This window comes from Canis lupus, chromosome 15 (genome assembly GCF_003254725.2).
Source record: "Canis lupus dingo isolate Sandy chromosome 15, ASM325472v2, whole genome shotgun sequence".
Classification (NCBI taxonomy): domain Eukaryota; kingdom Metazoa; phylum Chordata; class Mammalia; order Carnivora; family Canidae; genus Canis; species Canis lupus.
Genome location: NC_064257.1, coordinates 56,406,266 through 56,433,630, shown reverse-complemented (window position 1 = coordinate 56,433,630; position 27,365 = coordinate 56,406,266). Strand labels below are relative to the sequence as shown.

The 27,365-nt window shown below is 33.1% G+C and overlaps 1 protein-coding gene across 14 annotated transcripts in view; it reads right to left on the bottom strand.

Moving 5' to 3' along the window:
- RAPGEF2 (Rap guanine nucleotide exchange factor 2) overlaps positions 1–27,365 on the bottom strand; it is a 241,852-nt gene that overhangs the window by 20,779 nt on the left and 193,708 nt on the right. For all 14 annotated transcript variants that reach the window (XM_025439185.3, XM_025439188.3, XM_025439190.3 and 11 more), the window contains 9 exons: positions 21,278–21,455; positions 14,933–15,069; positions 14,173–14,331; positions 8,696–8,848; positions 8,159–8,323; positions 5,240–5,347; positions 4,948–5,151; positions 4,740–4,848; positions 3,966–4,212 (listed from right to left, as the gene is read on the bottom strand). In XM_025439185.3, the coding sequence (XP_025294970.1) occupies positions 3,966–4,212; positions 4,740–4,848; positions 4,948–5,151; positions 5,240–5,347; positions 8,159–8,323; positions 8,696–8,848; positions 14,173–14,331; positions 14,933–15,069; positions 21,278–21,455 (1,460 nt within the window). The remainder of the gene's footprint in view (positions 1–3,965; positions 4,213–4,739; positions 4,849–4,947; positions 5,152–5,239; positions 5,348–8,158; positions 8,324–8,695; positions 8,849–14,172; positions 14,332–14,932; positions 15,070–21,277; positions 21,456–27,365) is intronic.

Sequence of the window (27,365 nt, the reverse complement as noted above, 5' to 3'; positions counted from 1 at the left end):
TTTTTGGTTGAAAATTGCAATGGCAACTACTACTGCTTAAGTGTATCTAACTCAACTTACCCTGCTGTTTCTTAAGCATATATTACTCTAAACCTGTGTTTTTCATGAGACAAGGCATAACAAATACTAGTAATCTTGTCAGTATATTCAAGAAAAAATAAGCTCTAGTTACTACTGGAAATAGATTTAAGAAAAAGCACATTGACAAGAGTGCACTTAGTCTCAATTGATGATTTATGCATCAGAATGATAAATTATTTTATAATCTGATCTTTAAAAACTGAAAAAATGGAGTAAAATGAACAGAAGAAAACAAATCTAAACTATTTTAATTTCATTCTCTAACGTTTCAGAGAAATAAAATGAAATCACTAAAGAATCAAATGTAAAGAAACCCTTACACAGACACTATTTCTTATTTATACAAAGCATAAAAACGCAGTGATGCATGGTGATATTTCTGAGCTTCTTTGACCCACTTTTAATTCTCTAGTCAAAATTTCTAGTTTATACATTTAAAGTTCCCAGAGAAATACTACTTATCATTATTGCTATAAACTTAGTTCCATTTGTAAAAAGTCTGTTACTGTGGACAATTCTTAAAATATGATTTAATAACATATAAAAATTATTTCTAGAATTTAAAGGTCAACTGTTTCCGAAACAAAATATTAAAACTGAAATAATAAGCTGGGACACACTCAAAATAACTAGGTCATAAGCAAATGCTTATAGTTCTAACTAATTTCTAGAAATACCTTAAAATGAGGAGAAGGAAGACCGTACTAAGGTTGGGTGTCCAAAGTGTCATAAATAAAATTAACATATTTAGCATCAGTTAGGTTTTCAGACATCAGCGCTTAATCATAGTACCCACTATGGCCATGAAAATAAAAAAATCTAGCTGCATTCTTTATTTTGAGGGGGGAGAGTGGAAATTCTAAAGTTAAATAAGGACAAGATTTTTCTTTTAAAGTCAACACAGAATATTAAAGAGTTTAGTGTAAATTCCTCCAAATTCACAGGTTAGTTTTGACAAAATTCAATTTCAACTTAAGCACATATAGGCATGCATATAATGGTAAGAGATATTAATGTTCCATGAAACATTAAAACTTTCAAATTATCAGTAAAATTTCATTTTTCAACCATATAAATCACCTTTGCCCAAAATCTCAGATGTCATCCATGACATGAAACAACTACTATGAGCTCAGGCCAAAGATATAGCCAAATGGACCACTGCTACCACAAATGGCTAAAAATGCTAGAGCTATCTTTTTTTTTTTTTTTTTAAGATTTTATTTATTTATTCATAGACACAGAGAGAGAGACACACACACACAAGGAGAGGGAGAAGCAGGCTCCATGCAGGGAGCCCGACGTGGGACTCGATCCCAGGACCAGGATCACACCCCAGGCTGCAGGCGGCGCCAAACCGCTGTGCCACCGGGGCTGCCCTTTTTTTTTTTTTTTTTTTAAAGATTTTATTTATTTATTCATAGACACAGAGAAAGACACACACACACACAGGGAGAGGGAGATAGAGCTATCTTCTTAAAAAGTGTTCCTCAGCAACATTTTAACACCTAAAATAAAGCTCTAATTCTTGCCTATATCTCTGTTACCCACAGACATGAGGCTACTCCCGATTGGAACTACTTTATATTCAAGACTTAATTCAGAAATGTCCCTCTCTGAGCACATCCCCTTATTGTTCAATCTCTCCAACTCTCATTATTACTAAAACTGCTTTTTGGCCTTTGTTGATTCTATAGCTCATTGACTTATTCTCTTTTCTCAGGATTCATCAGTCTCTCTCTACTTACCTTACAACCAGATCTGAATCCTATAATCATCCTCTTAACTCCCCCTTCCACCCCCCCACCCCCGTTCACATTTCTCCACCATACCTATCCCTCCCAACTTGCCATCAACCAGCATCTTAGCTTCTATAATACTGATGGTGATGCAGAGGAGGGGACGTGGGAGGGAATCAGTATATCTAGAAGATTTGTCTAATTGACTAGTTTCATGGCTTTGTTAAAATAAAAATCTTTGTGAACACATGCTGATTTCTAGGAGAGCAAAGTTTAAGTAGTAATTAGTACATCATACCATATAATAGATCCTACAGTTTACTAAGCCTTCTTTTAAATATATTTTTTCATTTCAATTTTTACATATATGAATTATTTCAAATAATTTTCACAAAAAAATACTTAAAGGAGGCATACATGTTCTTAAATACAAATTAAATGTTTCCTCAGAGTCTTAAAATCAATACATCTTATTATCTTTTCTTCTTTTCCCTTCTCTAACTTTTGAATATCTTTTTAAATACACATAGAATAAAATTATACATAGTATTCTCATATTGTGTTCCTTGCCAACATCCTGTACTGTGGATGGCTTATATCCCAGTTCTTACGTGTCACATTTCTATTAATACTTTCCAGGGTCATGCTGACTTTTATTTGACTTTTTTTTTAAGGTTCATATTTAACTCATGGTCAAATGAGACTGTAGATTTTTTGTTATCGTGCTGCTAATCTACATTTAAGTAATTTATTTTTTTCTTGCCCATTTAAAGTAAATTTTTAACTCTAGAACGATCACTTTAAAAATAAATTTCTATTTTCTGTAATGCTAATAGGCCTAATCCATTGCTTATTAGAAATTTACTCAATATAAAAATACTCTCAAGTCAATAAATAAAACCATCATACTCATTGCTTATCCTTACGACTCTGTTATAGAAGCCTTTTTAGCTGATACAAACCCACTAATCCACTAATCCTTATAGTTCACTGGGGACAACATGGGTTTGACACTCCCAACAATATTATATTTTGGGCCATGTCTATCTAATCTATGGATAAAAATTATCAAATTATCAAAGAAAAATAACCTAAATGTTTTGAACTTCTCTCATATCACTGTAATTCCAGGAATATAAAATAAATGCATTTGGTGTATCCATGTTATTTATTTATAATTTATTTGAGAGAGAGCAAGTGTACTACTGGGTGCACCAAACCCAGGACCGAGGCCACGACCTGAGCCAAAATCAAGAGTCAGACACTTAACCAACTGAACCACCCAGGGATCCAACAACCATGTTATTTAACATTAAAAAAAAAAAAAAAAAGGCTAACAAACAAGACTTAAAAAGTGTGAGACCTACAACTTTGTCTAGTCTGAGCTCCTGGCATAAATGAACAGCCACGAACAGATTCAAGAATACACCTGACATTCTGACTGTAGAGCTCACTGAGAGAAGGAAAGGAGTTCTGTGCTTGGTTGCTGATATCTTCACAACAATTAAATAACTGAAAACAGAGAAAGAGAAAAAGAAAATGGCAAGGATGAACAGTAGCAACCAGAAAAAGCAATGATTTGGTGGTCAAAGAGCAGATACTGATGTTTGAGAAGATATTCCAGAAAGAAATATTTTCACAAAAAAATAAAGGAGGCATACATGTTCTTAATACAAATTAAATGTTTCCTCAGAGTTTTCACAAGAAGAAAAGATAATAAGATGAATTGATTTTAAAACTCTGAGGAAGCATTTTCACACATTTCACAAAAGAAAAGATAATTTTCACAAAGAAAAACTAGCAAAAACCACTCTAAACCATGGGTGAAACAGGAGCAAACACATATTCTTATTTTCTTTAGTTCAAATGATTAAAAAAAAAAAAAAAAAAAAAACAAGAAACAAAAAAGTTTCAATGAGGAAGTGCTAAACTATCTCTAATGAAGCTTGGGTTGGGCAAGTAAGTAGCAAATACACAAGATTAAAATCAACTTGGTTATTTAACATTGTCTCTAAGATAGTTCAGAATGTCCTAAGCTTCTAGAAAAGCTTAGAACATTTTTTAAGTGTAAACATTTTATCACTACCTTTGCATATCATTTTAACACAATAAAATAATGTACAGAAAATTTACACAGACACTTACTTATATGGTTTCTGTGGCAAGATACTGATCCGAGTCTTGTCGAGTATCTTTTTTAGCTTGTTCCTTCCTCCAACAGTATTGGCTTTACTTTTTTTATTTACTTTTTCAAGTCCTATCACCTGTTCTACATCTACAGCAAGATCTGGAATGGAGTAGCGACTGGCCTTTTTGATGTCTCCAATTTTAGGGAGGTGAGGGGCACCATTTCTTTTCTCTTCTGACAATCTTGTTAGAAGTTCTTTAAATACTAAAATGGAAAGAAACACACATGCACACAAAAACCATTATAAGATATCTAAGCAATGCAAAGGAAATTGTTGGACTTGGAAACAGATGAGAAGTAGACACTTCAGCTATCAAAACTGATATCCTACAAAAAAACACTACTCCAATGAATGAGTGACACCAAGAATCTGCTTTGTTTTGTTGCTTTGTCACTTCCATTCAGAATAAGTTAAAATACAGTAGTATTTACAGGCATTTAACATAATAGATGTTTAAAACATTTATCTATAGATAAATCTATAGGTATTTATATATACTAGATGCTTAAACATTTATCAATAAAAATTTTTATGGTCAAGTTAGTAGATTTTGATTTAGAACTAATTATATACTTACATAATTAGTATCTCTATATAAGCATTTACTATAAATATTTTGATTCTTACATTTGAAATATTACTTACAAAAATGACTTTTTTCATGATTAAGACCTAAATGTGGAAAAAAAAGATCAAAAGGATAAAAATGAAAGTATGTAAAACTACTCACCGAATAAGTTGGTTTTCACAGTGATCGATAAGTGTGTGTTATTCCTAAGAATTTCCATGGCTTTTGACAGCTGAATATTTTCAAAGTTTTGACCATTTACTTCTAATATCTAAAAATAAAATTATGAAATTTACTTTAGTATTCCAATTGATTGAAGGAAAAAAGACACCAATATTCACCCTTAAGTTTAGATTTAGAAATATCATACCTGGTCCCCTCGTTTCAAGCCTGCTTCAGTTGCTTTGCTACCTGAATCTACACTGTCAACAAAGATTCCAAATCCCTTCTCTGAGCCACCAAGTAAGATAAAAGGCAAAGGAGCTTCTCGAGATGGTTTTGTTAACGTCATCAATCTTCTTTTTGCTTTAGCTGCACATGCAATATTTAACAGCCTTAGATGTCCACCCATTTTCTATAAAAGTTCAGAAAGAATGGTTTCAAAAATAGGCTGAATTAAATGAACTTAAAATTGATGACTTTTTAAAAATCACAAATATTACCTCTCTTTCCAGGTTATTTTCAAATTCTTCTAGAAATCGAGTCATTGCAGGATCTCCTTCAAAGTCATTGAAGTGATTATTCACCCACAATAATACTACCCGTGTAACCTGAAAAATCAATTGTTTTATTTTTTTCAGTGCTAAAAGTTTGTGAATAGAGTCATTTCAAAAAAGATACTTAATAATTTATTTAATAACAATGGACAATAAACAACAAACTCCTCATGGCAAGGATTGCATTCATAAGAAAATGACCTTCTGAAGATATATATATACACATACACACACACACACACACATATATAATGAATATATATATAATGAATAGAGACTTTTTGTTGTTTTGCCAAGAAGGGTTTTGAATCTGTGAAGGAGGTACGTATGTTTATTACTCTCAAAACATATTTGAAACTGGTCACAATAAAAACAAAGCTATAATAAAACCAAAATAAATTAAAAGAAGACAGAAACTAAAAAATAACAGCTGAGGGCAAAATAGACAAAAGGAATGAATAGTATCAGGCCTAGAAAGATTTACAAGGGAGTAAGTTGTAAAAGGAAGGAGCTAGCTGCGAGTTATTAGGAATTACATCTTACTTGCTAACATTAAGATTTAGGGGGCTTTTAACATCTACAATTTTTCAGGAAAAATCAGTAGCCTTCTTACGCTGCACGCTTTCTTTACACAGAGCCCTATACCTCCTTTATCTAGACACACAGTCATAGAATATTTGTGCTGTACCCAGCAGGAAGTGTGTGACATTCATTAGATTCTAAGTTCCACGTGGACAGCTTTACCTGTTATGTTCTAAGGACATCCTTAAAACTTATTACAATGCCTGGCATTGAGTGAATTCTCAACAAAATTTTACTAGCTGGGGATGTCCCGTCTGGGTGGCTCAGTTGGTTAAGCACCTGATTCTTGATTCTGGCTCAGGTTATAATCTCAGGGTCATGAGATCAAGCCCTGCATGGGGCTCAGTGCTGAGCATGGAACCTGCTTAAGATCCTCTCGCCCCCCACTCTTCTTCCTACTCATGCACTCTCATTAAAAAATATACACATATATTTATATTTATATTTTTTTTATATATTAAATATTTTTTTACTAAACGAAGTGAGTAAAACTGTGACTTTAAATATAAGAGTACTTGTTTTATTTATGCGTTTAGTTTTCTAAATTCTAAATAACAACATAAAAGAATTTCCCATAGAATTGTTTTTGAGCTTTTTAAACCTCTAATCAAACCATCTAACTTTTTTTAAGATTTTATTTATTTATTCATGAGAGACACAGAGAGAGAGGCAGAAACTCAGGCAGAGGGAGAAGCAGGCTCCCTCCAGGGAGCCTGATGTGGGACTCGATCCCAGGACTCCAGGATCACACCCTCGGCCAAGGCAGGCACTTCACTGCTAAGCCACCCAGGTGTCCCAAACCATCTAACTTTTTAATTAAAGTGATAAAATTAAGCATGGTATTCTTCTAGCAGTAGAGAAACAAAGGTGATGGTATATTGTTAATTTTTTTTAAAAAAGATTTTATTTATTTGTGAGAGAGAGAGCATGAGTTAGGGGCCAGAGGGAGAGGGAGAAACAGACTGCCTGCTGAACAGGGAGCAATCCCAGAACCCTGGGATCATGACCTGAGTGGAAGGCACTTAACTAACTGAGCCACCCAGGTACTCATAAGTTAATTTTTTTTAAAGATGTTATTTTTAAGTAATCTCTACACACAACATGGGCTTGAACTTATAACCCCAAGATCATGAGCGGCATGATCTTCTGACTGGGCCAGCCAGGCACTTTGGTATATAATTAATTTTTAACTACAGTTAAAATACTCTTATAGTTAATATACACTAAAGAATCAAGTTTTGATATTCATATTAACTTCTGGTCATTGCCCATTTTTCAAACTTAGGAAACCCAGAAGATCGTCTCCCTTAAAACTATATCTAACACAAACCTTTTCATAAAATTATAATTTTGCAGCTGAGAAGCCAACGTAAAAGTCTTACTAGCCTATTACAGGTTAGAAAGCCAAGATTCATAAATCATAACGAATACTACCAACTACCACCACCAACAAACAACTTCTAAGATGTATTATGTGTTAAGATGTTTTAAGTGAATTGAGTCAGGCCGACAAAAAGAACTTTATTTCTATTATTCATGTTCACAATAACCCTTGAAGGTTGTTGATTATTCATTTTACAAGTAAATAAGTGATGGTCAGGAGGGTCAGATGGCACATAGAGTACATGGCATAGTTAATACTCAAACTAAGTTTTGACAACTGGAGAGCTTGGCTGAGCTCTTCTAGGCTAATACTGTCAGAATATGAAATGAAAAACATCGCTGTCCAAATGATTTTTCTAAGGCTACAGAGCTAGTCAGTGGCAGGACCAACAGGAGAACTTGGGGGCGTTCCACTGTCGGTCTCCTGTTCTGGATCTTCCTATCTGTCTTCCCAACTCTGTCTCATGTAAATCAGACTGTCACATGGGAAGGAGAAATGAGTACAGGCTATGATTAACTCTCACACCTCACAAGAGTATATAGTTTATCATCCAATCTGTATTTGATGGAGCTCTCAAGAGCTGCTAAAGGAGTCTGTTTAGAATTATATTACTGGGGGGCCTACCAACCAGCAATGCTTACAATAAAATGCTGCTCTGGTGCCAATTTAAAAACTGTTAACTTTCATCTAAGATACATTGACCATTTGCCCAAGTAGAGAATGCAGATTTCAGTGGAACTCAGGAGTTTGGAGATTTTGTCATTTTTGGAGTAAAAAGTACATTCTCTTATTTCATTAAAAAAATTTGAACATAACTGGTGTGACAACTATTAAAATATCTTTAAGTTTGTATCTAAATATTTCACATTTAAAAGCCAAACTAGAATATATTCTCCAACCTTATCCCTGAGGCTCGGGTCATTAAACCACTCCAATAACTTTTTGCCCACTTCCATTGGGCTAGAAAGAAAAGTCCTATAGGTCAACAGGAAGTCCTCTATGAATGTTGGATCCACCACCGAATGCTCTTCCACCAAATGCATTGTTAATCTTTCTGAGGTGCCCTGTAACAAATAAAAGGTTTAATCACTCTCCTGCAGGAATGTCATCTACATGGTACTTTATTTATTTATTTATTTATTTGTTTATTTGTTTGTTTGTTTATTACATGGTACTTTAATTCCAAATTTTCAACATAAGATGAACTGGATAGTTAATATATATTAACTCTAATATAATATTATAGTTTGTATAATATTTTGCAATATAATAATTTGTAAAACTCTGTTCCTCAGGAAGGATAAAGATTTTTTTTAGCAACTGATAACTTTTAAGAGAAATTATACATAAAAATGTGGTGGGTGGAATCTTAAGTTGTCCTAACGGATACTACCAAAACAATCCTTTCCTACAAGATGGAGGCTTGTCTGTCTTACCTTGATGACAATATGTCCCTTTCTTGTTCCAGTTCTATCAAGTTCTCGGTGTTCTTTTACCATAACAATTTCTCCTTCTTCCTCAACTTTTTGCATGTTCTTTTCTACTTGGTTGAGAATACGGCAGTAATCTTGCTGGGCTATACAGACAAACTGAAATAAAATGTGAGTCACATGTTAATGATGAAGTGCTTGCAAGAGACCTAGCAGTACTAATAGTTCAGTGTTTTAATTATTTAAGGCTGACATTTTTCCATGTCTTTCCCACATTCTCTAAATGAATGCAGTAATGAACCTTAATCAGACTTCTCTACTTTTTAATGTACTTCTTCTTTGGTCAAGTCAAGCTTCATTTTTAGCATATTTATATGTAGTTTATATTAAAAATCCTAACAACTTTAAAAATCAGAAGATAAAATCAGAAGAGTCCTTTTTCATGTCTCTGACAAAATCTTAGGAGGATAAATTTTAAAACATAACTTTCCTTTAGTGGGTTTTTCAAGTTAGAAAGGACTTTTAAAGCAATAATTTAAAAATAAAGGTGGTATTAATAAAAGATCAAAATTCAAAGATACTCATTGAATAGATATTATAAATTTGCTAATTATTGATAAGAAATCAGAAAGTTTATTTTAAAAAGGCCCACAAAACAAGCCACCTCTTTGTTAAATCAAGTCATTATTCCTTGTAACTAGTATTAGGATAATCCTTGCTCTTAAACATAGTTAAAAATAATATGCACATCAAGCTATTAGTCCTCCGTGATCCCAAATAAAAAAATCAGGGCTTATGGCAAACCACTAAATTACCTTTCCTAGTAATTTTAAAAAGAAAGTGAAGAATGAATAATACAAATCACTTATTGCACAAAATAATTAGAATCCAGTTAGGAGGAGATAAAGAGTTAGATTCTAAAGTAAGAAAGAATCATTGTCCTCTCTGAATTTTGAAGAATTCATTTTCATTTTGGGAATGGAAAAAGCATGGACATTTCTTTTTTGCCTTTAATGTGAAAAGATAAAAAGGGGATGGCTAAATTACAACATATAGAAGATAAAATATGATGCAGCCATCCAAAATCATATTTTCATATTTACAATTTTGAATTAATGATTAGCACATTAATTTTTTTAAAGATGCAAAACCAAATGTTGTAGTAATAACTATAATGAAGATGACTGTCATCATTTTGTGGTAGCTTTATAGGAACTTTCTCAATTTATCCTCCCGAGCATCCCATAAAGAAGGTACTATTATTATCCCCATGTAGAGATGAAGAAACAGCTGTAGCAACAGCCTGCTGACTTGCCCAGTGTCTCATAATTACACACTTGCTAATTAAAAAAAAAAAACTACACATGCATGTCAAAATCTTAGTATGAAATATAACAATGTTAAAATGATTATTTCTGAACAGTGCAAATTATAAGTGATTTTCATTTGATTTAAAATACTTTTCTATACTTTCCATACTTTCTGTACGAACAGTAAAGTTTTTAAAAAAAGAAATAGTAGTGCTTCATACCTGAGAAACAGCATTACAATGTTAAGTTTCTTCCAGAGCTGATTGATATAATCTCATTAATTTTTCAATTAAGAATTTGGAATCAAAAAATTAAAATTCAAAAGACATACTTTCCTTGTAATCACATATAATTTAATTTTTTAAGAAATCTTAAAAACAAAACGCATTTCTGTAACACTGACCACAGGCATATGTATGTTTTGAAATATGTGGTCCTTAGTCCCTTGTCTCAAAAATAGTTTATTTTCTTTCTTTCAACAGGACACAAAAATTGCTCTCTATGCCTCCAAATAATTTTAGGTGATCATTCTTATACTCAGTTTTAGAGAAAACAATTATATATTGTATTTTCTCATTTATCTCCTAAGAAAGAAATAAATCCATGAGTTAAAAAAAGTAAAACAGAAAATGCTTTTGGAAGAGAAACATACCAAAATTACTCTTGACTAAGGATTTAAGGAAATTAGAATAAGTTTGATTTGAAATGCTTTAATGCCTAGAGAGACATTTTTGGCACTTCTGTACCAAACTGAAAAGTACATCAAAAATAAAATAAAATAAAGTAAATAAAAAAAAAAAAAAGATAAAATCCAACTGAAGTTCTAATATGGTCATACATACCAAACAGAAAGAAATTTTAGATGAAAACATTTATCTTTATTTTTATTAGATTTATTTTTGCTTTAAGACGTTTGTAGATCTAATAAGACATTCATGTGTAAAACATAATTTTAATTGATATGTTGAAGCCAGATGAAAAATTGTGAATTATGTATAATAATTGTTTTTGATAAGTTATACTTTTAGATAGCTGTTAATACATGAAAGTGATGTATAACCTTGGCATTCTGATATAAAATAAAAATCCAAATAAGTTTTGGTTATAAAAGGCAAAAGGTAGTTCATATTGCAGGATTGGTTTTGGGGCACATGACATCACAACTGGTATGGAGAAGAAAAATTATAGACAATAAAGGGATAAAGTAAAATTAAACTTCAACCATAATACAATATTGTCAACTTTCAATTTATCCACGTAACTTCCTCCAAAACTTACTTAAATTCAAAGTGTCATTAGTTCCCATGGTCTCTGAAAAAGGTGAGCCTAACAGGTTTGCCTTAAGAAGTTATTTAAACTGGGGCACACTTTGTGGTCTGTAAGGGAAGTTCATACCTAATTGTTCACACGGGTATCCAAGTGTTGATTCCCCACTGAAGGGTGTAGGGCAGGGCTAAGCAATGCCTGATGTGTCACTGGCAGGCCTAAGACACAGGCAGTGGAGAAGGAAAAGACAGTAGGAGAGTAGAAGAGAAGGAAAAGAAAAGAGGGATAGGAAGTGAGGAGAAGAAAAGAAAGGAGCACATATGGGAAACAGAAAACCATTACTAATCGCTGGTACCACAGTGTCTACATGTAGCCCTGCCTTTGTCCTTCAAACAGAACAGTGGAACGAGAATAGACCATGAAAGGAAAAGAACTGAGAGAGGAGCATACGAAGGAGGGATCCAGAGGAAAACATAACTCTGAACATACTGTGGGATCCAAATAAGTAGAAATAAATGTTAAATTTAATCCACTCACTGTAAGCCACTTAGGCTTAATATGAGCACAATTAAGTTATGTCACATACCCAATATTTATTTTGGAACCCACTGGAATGTAAGAAAATTAAGGCCAATCCTAAATGAAGTTGCCGCTTCTTGGCAAAGAGAACACCATTTTTGTTCATTTCATTCAATAACTGTTAGTGTGCTCAGGAGAATGATACAAACTTATGGAGGCATCTTATGGCTGAATGAAAAGATGAGTCTCATTGTTTCCTTTACTTCCTCTAAGAAGAGGATGATCTGACATTTGTACTTTTTTTTACATTTGTACCTTCTGACAGATATATGACATTTTAACAGAAATACACTAAACTACTAGACCAAAACAAGCATTTAGGTGAATTGGTGTCACTGCATTCTCCATGCTTGTTTTACTGCTGAGGGAAAGAGTGTCAGGCCTGAGCAGATTAGTCAGTAGAGGTACAAGAGTGATTCTTGAAACCACCAATTTAACATGTTCCTTTTACAGTGGCTTAGAGTGGAGTGGAGAGAAAGAAAGAGACTTTCTCTGGCAGATACCTCACCCTTGACCTTCTTTGTATACCTGGCAACCTCCTATCAGGAACTATAGGAGTCTAGGTATCTTAATCAGAATTTTCTTCTGGGTCTATCTTGCTATCACTGGGTTTCCCACTAATTCCTTCATGCAGTAAAGAGATTAGACTTTCTTCCCTGACATCTACTTCCTCTTCCTTTCCCAGAACTCCCAAATATATAATGATAACTTGGTATATTTGATATTACTCTGTAATATATTCAGTCATATAACGTGTTTGTCAATTATTCTGAAACATTTCTAGGCCTCTAATATCATTTCAGTTCCATGATTACAAATTTTTAATAAAAGGGGCTGACAAAGTAAGACATATTAATGTAATCAATTAATCTTCAGAAATAAAGTTACTTTTTAACTTGTCTTTTAAGGGCAGAGACTGACTAAAATGCTCTAATAGTGCCAACATGTACCAGGGAGGAAGTGATAAGGGGTAACAGAATGGGGAAACCTTCAACAAATTTCTAGTTTGTTTTGGACTAAGTATGGCTTTATTATTTTGGGGAATACAGTTCCAGAACTGAAAAATCCATATGATCTCTTTTACAAACACATTTCCAGGCCAAATTAAGACTTTAAGAAATAATGGAGAGTTGACATATTTAGAATGTTCTTCTCGTATTAATATTCAAAACAATGAATTCAGAGCCCTTTATTTTTTCTCTACAGTGCTTACTGAAGGAATTATTTGGTAACACTATTTCAATTTTCTATGTTAGATAATTTTATTTATAGCCATGGTCATTTTCTCTTTTGGTAAATAAAATGCTCAAAATGAAAATTTAAATGAGTACTATTTTACATTTATCAGGCCCTAAAACTTTAATGATGTTCTCTTAGAATAAAGTATATTCAGATATATTTCCAGCTACAGACTAAAACAATGAGCACTTAGCATTAATTAGTTTAAGTCAAATCTCTGGGTTTATTTATGTTAAAATATTTTATATTTCAAACACCTTATTTTTTTTTTCAGAAGATAAGACATACATTTTAAAAACTTGGTAACACAAGCATCCTAAATTTAGTTCTCACTAAAGCAGAGGTTAAAAAAAATAAATAAATAAATAAATAAATAAAGCAGAGGTTACCAGTTATATATTAAACTTCACACTTGTTCTTCCTATTTTCTCTAGTCTTATTAAATGTCTTCAAATAATGAATATTAATATAATATCAACACTAACATTTTTCTTTTGTGATCAAGTATTTTCTTTTAATTAGCAATTACTTTTTTATTAGCAAGTCCTTCCACTAGTTCATACTATGATTAATTTTCATGACTTCGAAATCAACTCCTTGTATATACTTAAACAAAAACACAGCATAACTATATCACATTATCTTTTTAATCTACTTATAATTTCTTTCCATAATGGGTGATTACTTCTATATTTTTAAGATCAAAATATTATTAATGGAAATTTTAAAATACTATATTTATAGAACACTTTTAAAGAACATATTTATAAAACACCTAGTTATGTGGAGTCCAAACAACTTTTTTTTTAAAGTAAGCTCTACGCCCAGTGTGAGGTTTGAACTCATGATCTTGAGATTAAGAGTCACATGCTCTACTGACTGAGCCAGCCAGATGCCCTGAGTCCAAATGACTTTAAGGAAGATTTATTTTTAATTTTCTGGGGTATGATAACGTTAGAAGTAATAGTTCTACTTTAAAATCTTATTTATAACTCTAAAAGATGACCTATTTATATAGGCAGAAAAATCTTACCCCAACTGCATATATGTGTTAAGCATAAAATAAACATTTTTAATGATATTTTATACCTGGCAGTCATCCACTTTTGTTCTCATTACTCCTTTCATGTATTCTTTGTCCATGGTAGGAGAGACACCAAAACTATTTCCCATACATAATATTTCTGCTTTTCCATCTGGATAAGTTACTTCCACAGAACCATTCAGAATCACTGACCAGGAATCCAGCTAATTCAAAAAAATGAAGACAAAGCAGAAAATCATGGTCATGCAGCTGTAAATGCCTAGCATGGTCCCTAAAAATGATTTAGCAGATCTTTCACTTTAAAGATGGAACAACTCAAGCAAAATTAACTGTTTACTAAACTCAAACAAGTAATAAAGCAAAGTACAGCCAAGTATCTGTGTTCTCCACACGCCTAGCAAAGGGTACATGCCCTTTTAATTTGACCTTGGATACTCTTCTCTAAAATGATACAAGGAAAAAGAATTCTGCTCTCTAAAACATATTCAAGCAATATAAAGTGATCACATTGCCTTAATTAAGATCATTTTGTTCTCACAAAAAGCATATTATGAATATTTAAAGTTACAAAACTCTGAAAAGTTAATACATCAAAGTATTTCTATCAATATCATATGAAATATTTAAAAAAAATGGATTTTGGAATACTCTGACAAGGAGTATATCACAATTATTGAATTATTCAAATTAATTGTTCCTTACTTTTTTAAGAGGGAAAAATAAGAATTGTTTTTTTTTTTGTTCATATGCGGTTACTGAGACCCTCAATCAGAAACTTTTTAGGTGGTGGAAATGTTCACTGACCTCTTCACCATCATTTAACACTATGGTCCCAGCTCTTTCCACCACTGCAAACACCATCACGGCACAGAGTTCTCGTCTCACTGACATTGTCATATTGGCAAAAGCAGGCAACTGGTGCATAAATTCTAAGAGTTGTTCTGAAAGGCAAAAGATATTGTAAACATTACAAACTTTTTAAAAGCAAGCATTCAAAAAGAATGCTCTATGGCTCTTTTGAAATGCCCTACAAATTTGCCCACTGGAAAATATAATTACTTCAAGTATTGTTAGTACAAAGTTGAATTTCTTACAAGTCTACAAAGAATTGTCACTGTGGAAATGGTGACATTTACTTATTGATTTAGGAAATAGTATATACTGTATTTCAAATTCTAATGGGAATGAAGAAATTAATAACTTCAAATGGGAAATTTCTATTGAAAATGAGCTGTGACCTTATTAAGGCTAATTAAAGGATAAAATGATAAGCTGAAATGAAGTAGAGCTCTGAGAATTCTCCAAAAAGTCAGTAGGTCTATTCTAGTGCCTTTTGGGCAAGCAGATATCCAAAGCAGCAGAAATAACCACTTTCAATCTAAAAATAGTCCAGGATTTAGAAACTGAAGGATATTTTCTATGAATGAAGACAAATCTACAAAAACTTAATCAAAAAATTTTTACATTATGTGAGAAATACAAATGAAAATTGATATATAATTTTTATCCCACAGAATGGCCAAAAAAGAGAAAAGTTTGATCACTTTTCCTGTTGGCAATGCTGTGGAGAAACAGCTTAAACTTTGATACATTTCTAGCTGTTGACAAGATGGATGACTTCATAGTCTTTTCTAGTCCTGTGGTCTCTATTTTTAATTTTCTCTATTATTAGGTAGCTTTACTAATTACTTACTAAGTTCTATCCTTACTCCTCACCATGGCTCTTTGAGGGACACGTCTTCTTTCTCCTTTCACAGGGAGGAAATAAGCTCAAATTTACATAATTAAGAGGTGGCAGTGGTAGGATTCAGAACTGCCTGCCTCCAAAGCTTCTGCTGGACATGATAGGTAGTGATAAAGAGCACAAGGTGTATATCGGACATCATCTGAATACTTATTAGTTATATTACTTTGGGAAAGCGGATTAATTTCCTTAAGCATGTTTCTGTCACTTGTGAAAGAACAATATACAATAAATGAAACAGAAGTAATAACATCCTTAGCACAGAGTAAATACTCAATAAAGAACTGCTATTCTTGTCATTATCATACATCATTCAAATTTTTGGCTAAGTAAAAATCCTAGTACATTTTTCTTGTCCTCACATAATGAAACTGTCCCTATGCAGTTCCGTCTGTTAGGACTTAGTGACACATTGTTTTTGGATATACAGTAGTTTGTTAATTGCAAAAACAACACAGAATAGAAAGATACATTCTGTGAAAACATTACATTTCCAGAAGGTCAGACTGAGTGTTTTTCTCTGGTCCAGCTGGGTAATGTCTCTTCTGATTAGACCCTACGTCATCCCTCCTGTACAAGACTTTTCATAACACAGGGTGGCTTTAGAATCAGAGTAACAATGGTAGGTGGTTCCCAGGGATTTTGTCCAAGAAGACAGTGTTCTTCAACCTTAGACTGACGTGCCAGGAAATCAATTTACTGTTACAACCAGCATTTTATTTAGTTTTTATTTTTTTTGCAACCAGCATCAAAAAAAAAGAAGAAAGAGAATCAAAGCACATCACTTACAGAATAAGTTCTATTTAGTGAAACTTTTTTTCTGCAATTAGTAGGTACGTTTGTGTCATGACATAAAATATACGTATTCCTAGGGACAGCGATAAAGCAATTTTTAGTACCACTTCAGGAGGTGACCCATATTTATTATACATGGGAGGTAAGAATCATGGTTTTACAAACACACTGACCTTTTGATTTGAAACATAAAGGCAAATGTATAAACCTTGGTCCTCTGACTAGCACATTAATTTTAGTTCTGCAGTTACCAGCTCTTTTTTCTCTCCCCGGCCCCTCACCATAAGGTATTAGAATATTATCTACAAAATACACATTTTGCTTTCTTCCCCCTCCTCTAGTAATACTAAATTTCCTCAGATAGGCAAAGATTTGTGCCTTAAGAAAATATGCGACCAGAAGTTGTCAGAAATGCTTTAAATTTAACATGTTTAAGCAACAATAAGTCAAACTACAATCACATATGAGTGAAGAATATGAAGCATATGGATATGAAGTATAAAAATATATTCAACTAGGGGCACCTGGGTAGTTCAGTAGGTTAAGTGTCAGCCTTCAGCTCAGATGATGATCCCAGGGTTCTGGGATGGAGCCCCACATCAGCTTCCCTGCTCAGAGGATAGTCTGCTTCTCCCTCTGTCCCTTGCCCTGCTTATGTGCTCTCTCTCAAATAAGTAAATAAAATCTTTAAAAATATATATATTCAACTAATACTTATATAATGATTTGAAGTATCTTATGCAGCTACTATTCTTGTTTTTGCAATATTTCTCCTCCATTAGTGGGTCATTAAATTAAGTTGTGATATATGAGTAATGACTAACATTAAAAAATATGACAGGATAGAAAATATCTAGCATCACATATAATAAGGATAAATAATAAGAAAACAGAAAAGATCTAATTATAGTAATGTACATAATTCTCTAGGCTCAGTTGAAAAGCTAAAAATAATAAATGCTTAACTAGATGGTATCTAAGAGTTTTTAAGACCCTCAAAGATCCAATAACGGTATTTCTGGTTTTGTAGTAACTTTTATTTATTACACTGGAGAATTAGAGCAATTAAAAAATTTCTACCACTAATCTTCAAAAAATAAATAAATAAATAATGAAGCATTTGGCTTTCAGGGCTCAACATAAACTCTGATAATACCACAGGGATCATATAGAGTTAAAGGAATTAGGGTAGCCAAGAGTTCAGAGCCTGGACTGATTAATAAGATAGATCCTAAGACATGGAAAGAAGCCATGGATTAGAGAAGCAGAACTACTTTCATGTATATTGCTTGAAAGAATCTAATAGAATAACACATTAATTTTTGTTTTTTTGTTAGGAAAGGAATATTTGTTTTTGAAAGAAGACATCTTTAAAAACTATTTTTTTTTTTAGTCAATGTGACACACAGAAAAGCCAGATAATCAGCCTAGATAATTAGCCTACAGATACCACAAGCTATGTCAATATAGAAATTAACTTACCATATTTGCTTTGATTTACTTTTTTTTTTTTTTTAAGATTTTATTTATTCATTCATGAGCGACAGAAAGAGAGAGAGGCAGAGACACAGGCAGGGGAGAAGCAGGCTCCATGCAGGGAGCCCGACGTGGGACTTGATCCCAGGTCTCCAGGATCACGCCCTGGACTGAAGGCAGCGCTAAACTGCTGAGCCACCCGGGGTGCCCCCGGTTTACTTTTGTATAAGAAATGATTACCAGTAGAAATCTGTGGAATTTTTTGGTGGTATATTGAAGGGGAGAAAAAAAGAATTCTTTGGAAGAGATCTTGGAAGTAGGTCTCTACCTTAATGTGTCAAGTCATCAAAACAAAAAATTAAATTCACAACCATTCAGGGGTGCCTGGGTGGCTCAGTGATTCAGCATCTGCCTTTGGCTCTGGTTGTGATCCTGGGGTCCTGGGATCGAGTCCCACATCAGGCTCCCCATGGGGAGCCTGCTTCTCCCTCTGCCTAAGTCTCTGCCTCTCTCTGTGTCTCTCACAAATAAATAAATAAAATCTTAAAAAAATAAATTCACAACCATTCAATAATTGAGGACCTACAAAGTTATGAGTTAGCAAAAATGAACAAAGTCCCTTCCTTCAAAGTATTTTTTTTTTTTTCCCTTCCTTCAAAGTATTGAATCAGTGGTACACATACCCAAGAATCTTTGGGAATCCAAAGGCAAATTTTTTAATTCTCGCAGTTTTAAAAATAAGATCAAATATTAGCAATATCATTTGATTCAACTTAGATCCCTCTACCCATCCCACACCATTCCTTCCTTTTATTGTGGGGTTAGAGGAAGGTAGTTAGCAAAAGAGGCATCCAGAGAAAGCACCAATTCTACAGAAGTTTGTAGTTTATAAACTATATGAAAGGTGTCTGTGATAATTAAATACTGGAGGATGAATTAGATTTAACAAGAGTAACAGCAAAAGAACTAAAGAGTTCTCACATGTGGTTTTGTTTTGAGGAGTCAGAATATAAGATCTTATAAGATTGTTTGTAGAACAAACAATACTTACTAGGCCTTATCTTTAATAATAATGGTTTATTATTTTAAATAAAAGTATATTTGATAGAAGCAAGCATCAGGATCATTGCTGCTTGCAAGTGAATTGATATTCAAGTAAATATTATTCACTAGAGGTTATATCAACAAGCCCATTAAAAAAAAAAAAGACAGACAGCTTTGTATTCTTTTGTAGGAATCAGCAAAGCTTTTGCTTTCCAGAAACTGTGGGGGAAAAAAGCTTCTTAGATATGAAGTAAAAATTTTAAATTGCCAGGAATGACATTTTTAATATCATTATTTTCTATAACTATACTAAAATTAACATATTCAAAAAAGAAGATACGTTAACTTACAAAAGAATAATTTCCACATCAATCTGTTCATAAGCAATGTTCGATCTAATTTTAAAAAATAAAACCAATGAACAAGGATTCTGGAGTAAGGTGGCAAACTGAATACATTTCCAATTTCACTTGCTCTTTAAAACTACAATAAAAATAGTTTTGAAAAGAAATCCTCAAGGATGAAGAGAATAGGACAGTGAAGTACAACTGTGGACACTAGAAACCAAATGCAGGTGGATGGGGTATCAGACACCAGAGAGTGAAACTCAGAGTTTTCAGCAGGTTCAGTAGAACCACTATAATTTATGCTGCAGAACCCTCAAGCCTTATGAACGAACTGCCAGCTCTTTTGCAATGGGAATGGAGGCAATAGAGAAGAAAACGGGCTGGAGTCAGGGATAGATATCTGGGAAGTCATTAAGTCCCTTCTTCCAGCAGAGTATTCAGAAAGAATTAACACAGAACACATTGTTTACTGAGGGCCACAGACACAGGTCGCTTCCCACTTTCACTTCCTTAGGTCCGAGCCCTTGAAAAGGCCATTACCAGCCATTTCTTCCTAAAACAGGCTCCTATTCAGTTCATTCCCCAACCTCCATCACTCCCTAACCTCACTTCATTCTTCAGACTGCAACAGAGCAAGGACCTTATCTGCTCTGCTCCCCACGGAGTTGCCAGGACCTAGGAACATGTTCAGTACATCGAGGGGGCTCAATCGCATTAACTGAATGAATGAATGATTACCAACAAGTGATATTCACCTGAAATACTTAGCAACTCCTACAAATTTTAAAATTATATTTTAAATATCTAATACTAGTTTGTTTTCCATCCTTAGTTTTCTAGCATATGTATATAGTATAAGTGGTAAAAGATTTTTAGTGTTTATTTCCCTTAAAACACATGCAACTAGCCATTCATTACTATGCCCTCCTGTCCTATATCTAATCTCAATAGATCCAGTCCTTTGAATTTGTCTTTAATTATACATTGGGCCACAAAGACTTGGCAGAGTGGTAGGACAGATTATCTGGGTTCAGCCAAGGGTGGTTGCAGATTCCAGGCCCCTGAGGAGAGAAGACACTCAACAGAAGTTGCTCTGACTCCTAGTTATTCCAAGAAAGAAACCAGAGTGCAGAAGGCATACTCAAACACTAAGCCATTGTTATATAGTCAACTCTTGCTATGATAGGAAAGTGGGTAAAGGGAATTTCAAGGTTGGAATAAACAGATACAAAGCCACTTAGATTTCCAACTTTGGGTGCACCCAAAGTCTCAATCCCCCAAAGCTCATAGGCTAATGTGACATTTTATAATCTTCCTCCACTCAGTCCCATCTTCATATGGAACTAGAGTAGAAGCAAAGTCATTTACATGACAATTTTACCAGTTGTCATTGACTAGCATTTACAAACAGAAAACATGAGCTTAATAGGAATAGGGCTCACAAGAAAAATAATAGAAATAACACTGTTTGGAAGATTTTTTTTTTTTTTTTTTTGTCATAAAGAAAGCTAAGAAGGGGCTCATGTGGAAAGTTTTTATTAGGAAGTTTTATTATTTGTAGACTCCAGAACATAGTAACTGAATACAATTGATTTTTTTTCAACAAATGTTACTGTCTATGCTAGGGAAGTTTACAAATTAATAACTATTTGAAGCCTACTATTCTTGGGCTCTATTTTATGAGACCATTTTACCCTAAATTTCTTAAATTGCTCTTAGATTCATTTTCTCACCCAAACTTACCAATGTCATCATCCGTCCTGTCAATTGGATCCTTCTCTAGACAGTCTCTCACAATATCTCTACTCATCAGAGGATCTGATGCCCTCTCAATGTCTTCTTCATCATCATCGTCCTCAGAATCCACTGCTGTTTCTGGCAACCCACTCAGGTCCATATCACCAGCCTCACTTTCTGTGGCCTGAAAAGACACCAAAACAATTTTTTAAATTGTTTTAAGTAAGTCCTTTGTATTCAAAGGAAATAAGAGCAAGTCTAATTTGAAATATTAAAATTTTAGTTTATTAATTTGTCCATAAATAAACATATATTCAACATCAAGAAATAATGTACCAGGCACAATGTAAGAAGAATTATTTCAACAAAATAGGAGTGATTTTATCTACTATTAAATTTCTAGTTAGGATTAATGATTTTATCTCAATAATTCTGATTTCTTATCTGAGTTGTCATATCTACTTCAAACAACAGACTAAAGAAAAATTGTTTGTTTTTACTCCATTTTTCAAAGAGAATGGCTTAAGCTAAGAGCTTAAGGGTGACAAATGATTTTAAGGAATCCCTTCCCTAAAAGAATAGGTGTGGACTGATTAATGCTAAGAAGACTGAAAACTTCTTTCCTATTAGATGGTCTGTAGGAAAAGTGAGTCATAAATCAAAGGTAACTTTTAAGTATGTGAATAAAACATTAACATTTAGTTTGATTATCCCAATGTCCACTCTCCAACTATAAATCACCAAAAAAATATTAAAAGACCATAAGCCTACAGGGAACACATTCTTTCTTCATTCATCAACACAGGTGACTGCATCACTAATCAAATTTAAAGTATTTAAGATATAATCTGGTACCTGAATATTTTCTTAGTCACTAAAGTCCCAGATTTCAAAATGATCTCTTCTGTTGGGCTATCTCAAGGCTAGCATAGTTATCCTATTTAGGTCATTCTATGGCCTGTTGTGATTATCATCTCAATGATATGTATAAATGTTACCATATCGGCCTTACTTGACCTTATAAACTCAGAATTCACTGTTTAAGCATAAGAATGATTTCAATTAAATATTAACTGTGTAAGTCTTAAATATCACAAACATGTTTTACCAGATAAAATATAAATTCTTGAAAACAGTTTGTGGTAAAACCATTAACTTTGTAGAAAACATGTTATTATGACGTTTACTACCTTTGAATAACTCTCAGTCCATGTGGTTTTTAAAAACATCTTGTTTTTAAGAATAGGCAAAAACACATTAAAAATGAAAGATAAAAACCTAAAATGTTGAACCTGATTATCATCCTCACCATCAACATCTAAAACCAAATTCTTACAACGTGCCAGGAACTGCTCTGTTTCATATATATTAGCTCATTTAATACTCAAAAGAATCCTATGAAATATGTGCTATTATTGACTTTTATTATTCTTCAAACATTCAGATAAAGAGAAATTATTTTTCCAAAGTTATGTTGCTGATAAATTGTGGAATCAAGATTAGAACCCAGGAATTCTGACAATCTCATTAACCAAACCTACTCTGTCTCTTTATAACATACTTACATATGAATGTGGCTTATATAAGGATCTATACTTTTTCTGTAATTTAGCTTACATCAATATTAAAAGAAAAACTTTATTTTCTTATCAACAAAGTTTCACTTTTCTCAAGCGTTGGTTTCTACTGCTGAATATAAATTTAATCCTACCTTTTGAAGCAATACAAGTAGGGTGTTAATGTTTTTTAAAGTTAAAAAAATTGATTTTATTTACATTTTCAGTTCTTTAGGTACAATTTCCTGAACTAAAACATATAAATGGTAGAAAATAAATAATAAATTTTTAATAATAAATAAACAAGCAGGGAAAATACTGAAGACAGAATAATTAAAAATAGAAAACCTAATGTCTACAAAAGCTCGAAGTAATGACCTTAATAAATATTACTGATGGTGGGAGAACAGTAGGACTAGAGAATTAATTGTGGCACACTCAGAAACATATCTCCTAATTTAAATTTAGGATTCATAGAATTGGCTCTAGAGTGTAGAATGAAACTGAAGTAGAATTTGATATGATGTAGTAATGTCAAGACTGTGATCAGAGAAATTAGGCCAACCTGTTATTACCACCACCTTTTTTCTGAAAGCCAGAAATGTGACAATTTGCTAATGCTTCCTATGTTTACATTTTCACCCCAGTTTTGTCTTAACATTGAAGATTATTATTCATCACCTTCTATTTTCAAATATACAATCAGTCCTCTCTCTCTATATTCTTTAATATTAGCGTAGAGTGAAGAAGGGACACTACTGGAGACAGAAATAAAAAACAAGAACAAAAAAAACTAAGTAACATAGTTATATAGCTTACATTTTTGTTTAATTTTTAAACATCTAACATAGAGTAAGAGATTAAAAAAATATTTCATACCATCCCAAGGAAATCATTACTGTCATTTAAATGAATTATATGTAAATCTTAAATAGAATAAAAATACTTCTTTTTTTTCAAAGTAAGTTCTACATCCAACATGGGGTTTGAACTCAGGACTCTGACATCAAGAGTCACATGCTTTACTGATGGAGCCTGCCAGCATCCCAGAACAAAAATACTTTTTTTTTTTTTTTAAGATTTTATTTATTTATTCATAAGAGACACAGAGGCAGAGACATAGAGAGAGAAGCAGGCTTTCCTCAGGGAGCCTGATGCAGGACTTGATCCTAAGATCATGATCTGAGCCAAAGGCAGATGCTTAACCAGTGAGCCACCCAGGTGCCCTGCAAAAAGACTTTTAAATGGGAACTGGATTAATCTCTCCAAAACTGAACCCTCCACCACATTTGTGTAAATGATCATTAGTTGTTTTCTATTATATGTATTCCATTCCTAAACAAATTATTCATGAAATAACATTCATTAAACCAGTAACTTATTTTTTAAAATAAATATCCATTATATTTTAAAATACTATGGAATTCCCCTTTTAATTTTTTTTCCTTAAGTAAGCCGTAGGCCCAAGAGAGAGCTCAAACTCATGACCCTGAGATTAAGAGTTGCATGCTATACTGAGTGAGGCAGCCAGAAGCCCCAACAGAATTCCTTTTTAATAATACTTTTTAAATAGAATTTGATAAACAATTTTTTAGGAGTCTACTAATTCCATAATACTACTGCTTCATGAACAATGATGCATTTGGAGACTGGAGTTAAAAGTTTAATGAACAGACACCAACTGGTCTATAGGAGAAGTGTACTAAGCTTAGGAGTGCCTAAAACCTTAGGAGTTACAGAATTTACATTTGCTAAATGAACAAACTCAGAGTTTAGTTATTCAAATCTCAGCTCTACCATTTATAACGTGACTTTAGCAAAATTACTCAAATTCTATGAACCTAGTTTTATCAGTAAACTAGAGTTATATCTTCCCACTCATAGGACTGTTCTTGGCTCAAATAAGGAGGAAGAAAGCTCATTATAGGCTACTTCAAAAGTCAGTGACTTCCTAGGGCACCTGGGAGGCCAAGTCATGATTCTGGGATTGAGCGTGTCAGGCTCTCTGCTCAGCAGGAAGTCTGCTCCTACCCCTCCCCAGGCCCTGCCATCACCCAACTTGTGCTCTCTCTCTCAAAGAAATTAAAAAATAAAGTAAAATCTTAAAAAAAAAAAAAAAAAAAAAAGTCAGTCCCTTCCTTAAAGGGACATTTTTTTTTAATATCAGCACTGGCAGAGCTTTACCTCTTCCCATCCCAGTAATGAAGCTTGCACACAATTTTTATTGGCGGATTGTGCCAAAAAAAACAGAACTCTGTTAAATCCTGCAACCTCTTACTTACTGTAAAAAAATGTCTCAGGCTAATTGCAACCATTAAATTCTGGCCAAATGGCTCATACAATAATTATAAAAACAGTGATCCTACACCGAATGACTACCATGTAGCTAGCACTACATTTGATGCTTTTAATACCTAATAATTAATCTTCACATCAATTCAGAAAATTAGAATTATTATTCCTACTTTTCAGATAAGAAAACACTAGGAAAATCAAATAAATTGTTCAATGTAAATAAAACCAAACCTAGTAATAGTGCCGGGACTTAAAATCAGGTCTGACCAATACCAACTACTAAATACTCTGCACTATAATACTTTGCCCAAGTTTTCTCCATCAACTGTCTTCATAAAGAAAATAGTTAAATCATTAATCATCAGGGGAAATGCAAATCAAAATAACAATGAGATATCACCTCACACCTGTCAGATGGCTAGACTCACAAAGACAAAAAATAACAAGTGGTCGTGAGGATGTGGAGAAGGAATGTTGGTGGGAATGTAAATTGGTGCAGTCACTGTGAAAAACAGTATGGGGGTTCCTTAACAAATTAAATAGAAGTGCTACAAGATCCAGTAATTCTACTACTGGGTGTTTACCCAAAGAAAATGGAAACACTAATTCAAAAGGATACATACACCCTTATGTTTATTGCAGCATTATTTACAATAGCCAAAAAATGGAAGTAACCCAAGTGTATATCAGTAGATGAATGGATAAAGAAGTTGTGGCGCAGACACATAGACAAACAGACAGACACACACACAGCAATATTACTCAGCCATAAAAAGGAATGGATCTTGCCTTGCCATTCATGACAATATGGATGGACTTATAGGATATTATGCTAAATGAAATAATTCAAAGAAAGACAAATACCACATGATTTCGCTTATACATGGATCTAAAAAACAAAACAAATAAACAAAAAGCATAAATACAGAGAACAAACTGATGACTGCCAGAGAGAGAAGGAAGGAAGATGGGCAGAATGGGTAAAGGGGAGTGGGAGATACAAGCTTCCTGTTACAGAATGAATAGTTTAGGAAAATAAAAGATACACAGGGACAGCATAGGGAATATAGTCACTAGTACTGTAAGAACACTGTATGGTGACATGGTAGCTACACTAGTAGTGAGCTAAGCATCACTCACTGACTTGTGGAATCACTATGTTATACACCTGAAACTAATGTAACAATGTAACTATACTAAATACTAAATACTAAAATACTAAATACTAATAAATACTAAATACTAATACTAAATACTAAATTCAACTATACTAAATAGCTAAAATATAATAAAGCAGTGTTTTCTGCTTTGCTAAGTCATAAAACATAAAATCTTAAATAAATGTATTTGTATATAAACATAAATAAAATGCTTGCTAATTTCTAGCTTCCTCCAAACTATAATATTACTAAGATTAATGCTAGTCTTTAAACTCTTTTATTCTAAATAAAGATAAGCACAAAAGCACATAGTATCTGATTATATTTGTCTCAGGAACAAGAAGAAAGATTTATATAATTCAGGTAGGTAAATAACTCTTGTCCTAAATTACAGGTTTAGATGGACATTATAGATAAATAGTAATATTCTCAAGAAAAACTAGTAATATTTTCATTTTTTAAAAAGATTTTATTTAAAAAGATTTTATTTATTTGAGAGAGAGAAAGAGAGTGAGCACAAGCAAGGTGGAGGGGTCAGAGGGAGAAGCAGTGGACTCCCCACTGAGCGGGGAGCCCCACACAGGGCTTGATCCCAGGACCCTAAGATCAAGACCTGAGCCAAAAGCTGATGCCCAAATGACTGAGCCACCTAGGCACCCCAAAAACTGTAACATCTTCAGATAAATGCCAAAGCTCTATGGATTTACTGAAATCAAAAGGGACTACATATATGATATTGTGAATACATTTCTTAAAAGATTATTTTGCATTTTCAAAGTATATCAAGAAAATGAACAGAAGAATGCCATAAAGCTCCAGTGAAGCATTAATTTAACTAAAATAAAAATTACTACACGTTTTACCAAGTACTTAAAAATCATTTACGAAAAAGTATTTGCTTATTAAATATACCATGCATACCCCTATGTTTAGAGGAGTTGCTTAATAAGCATTCTTAATATAAATTTTGTGCAGAATTTTGAACATACATATTTAACCCAAATAGCACTTAAGTCAGACTTGATATAAATTTAGGCTTGTAGGTTATATTGAATGCTAATGCTGATGATAATTTAAAAGAAA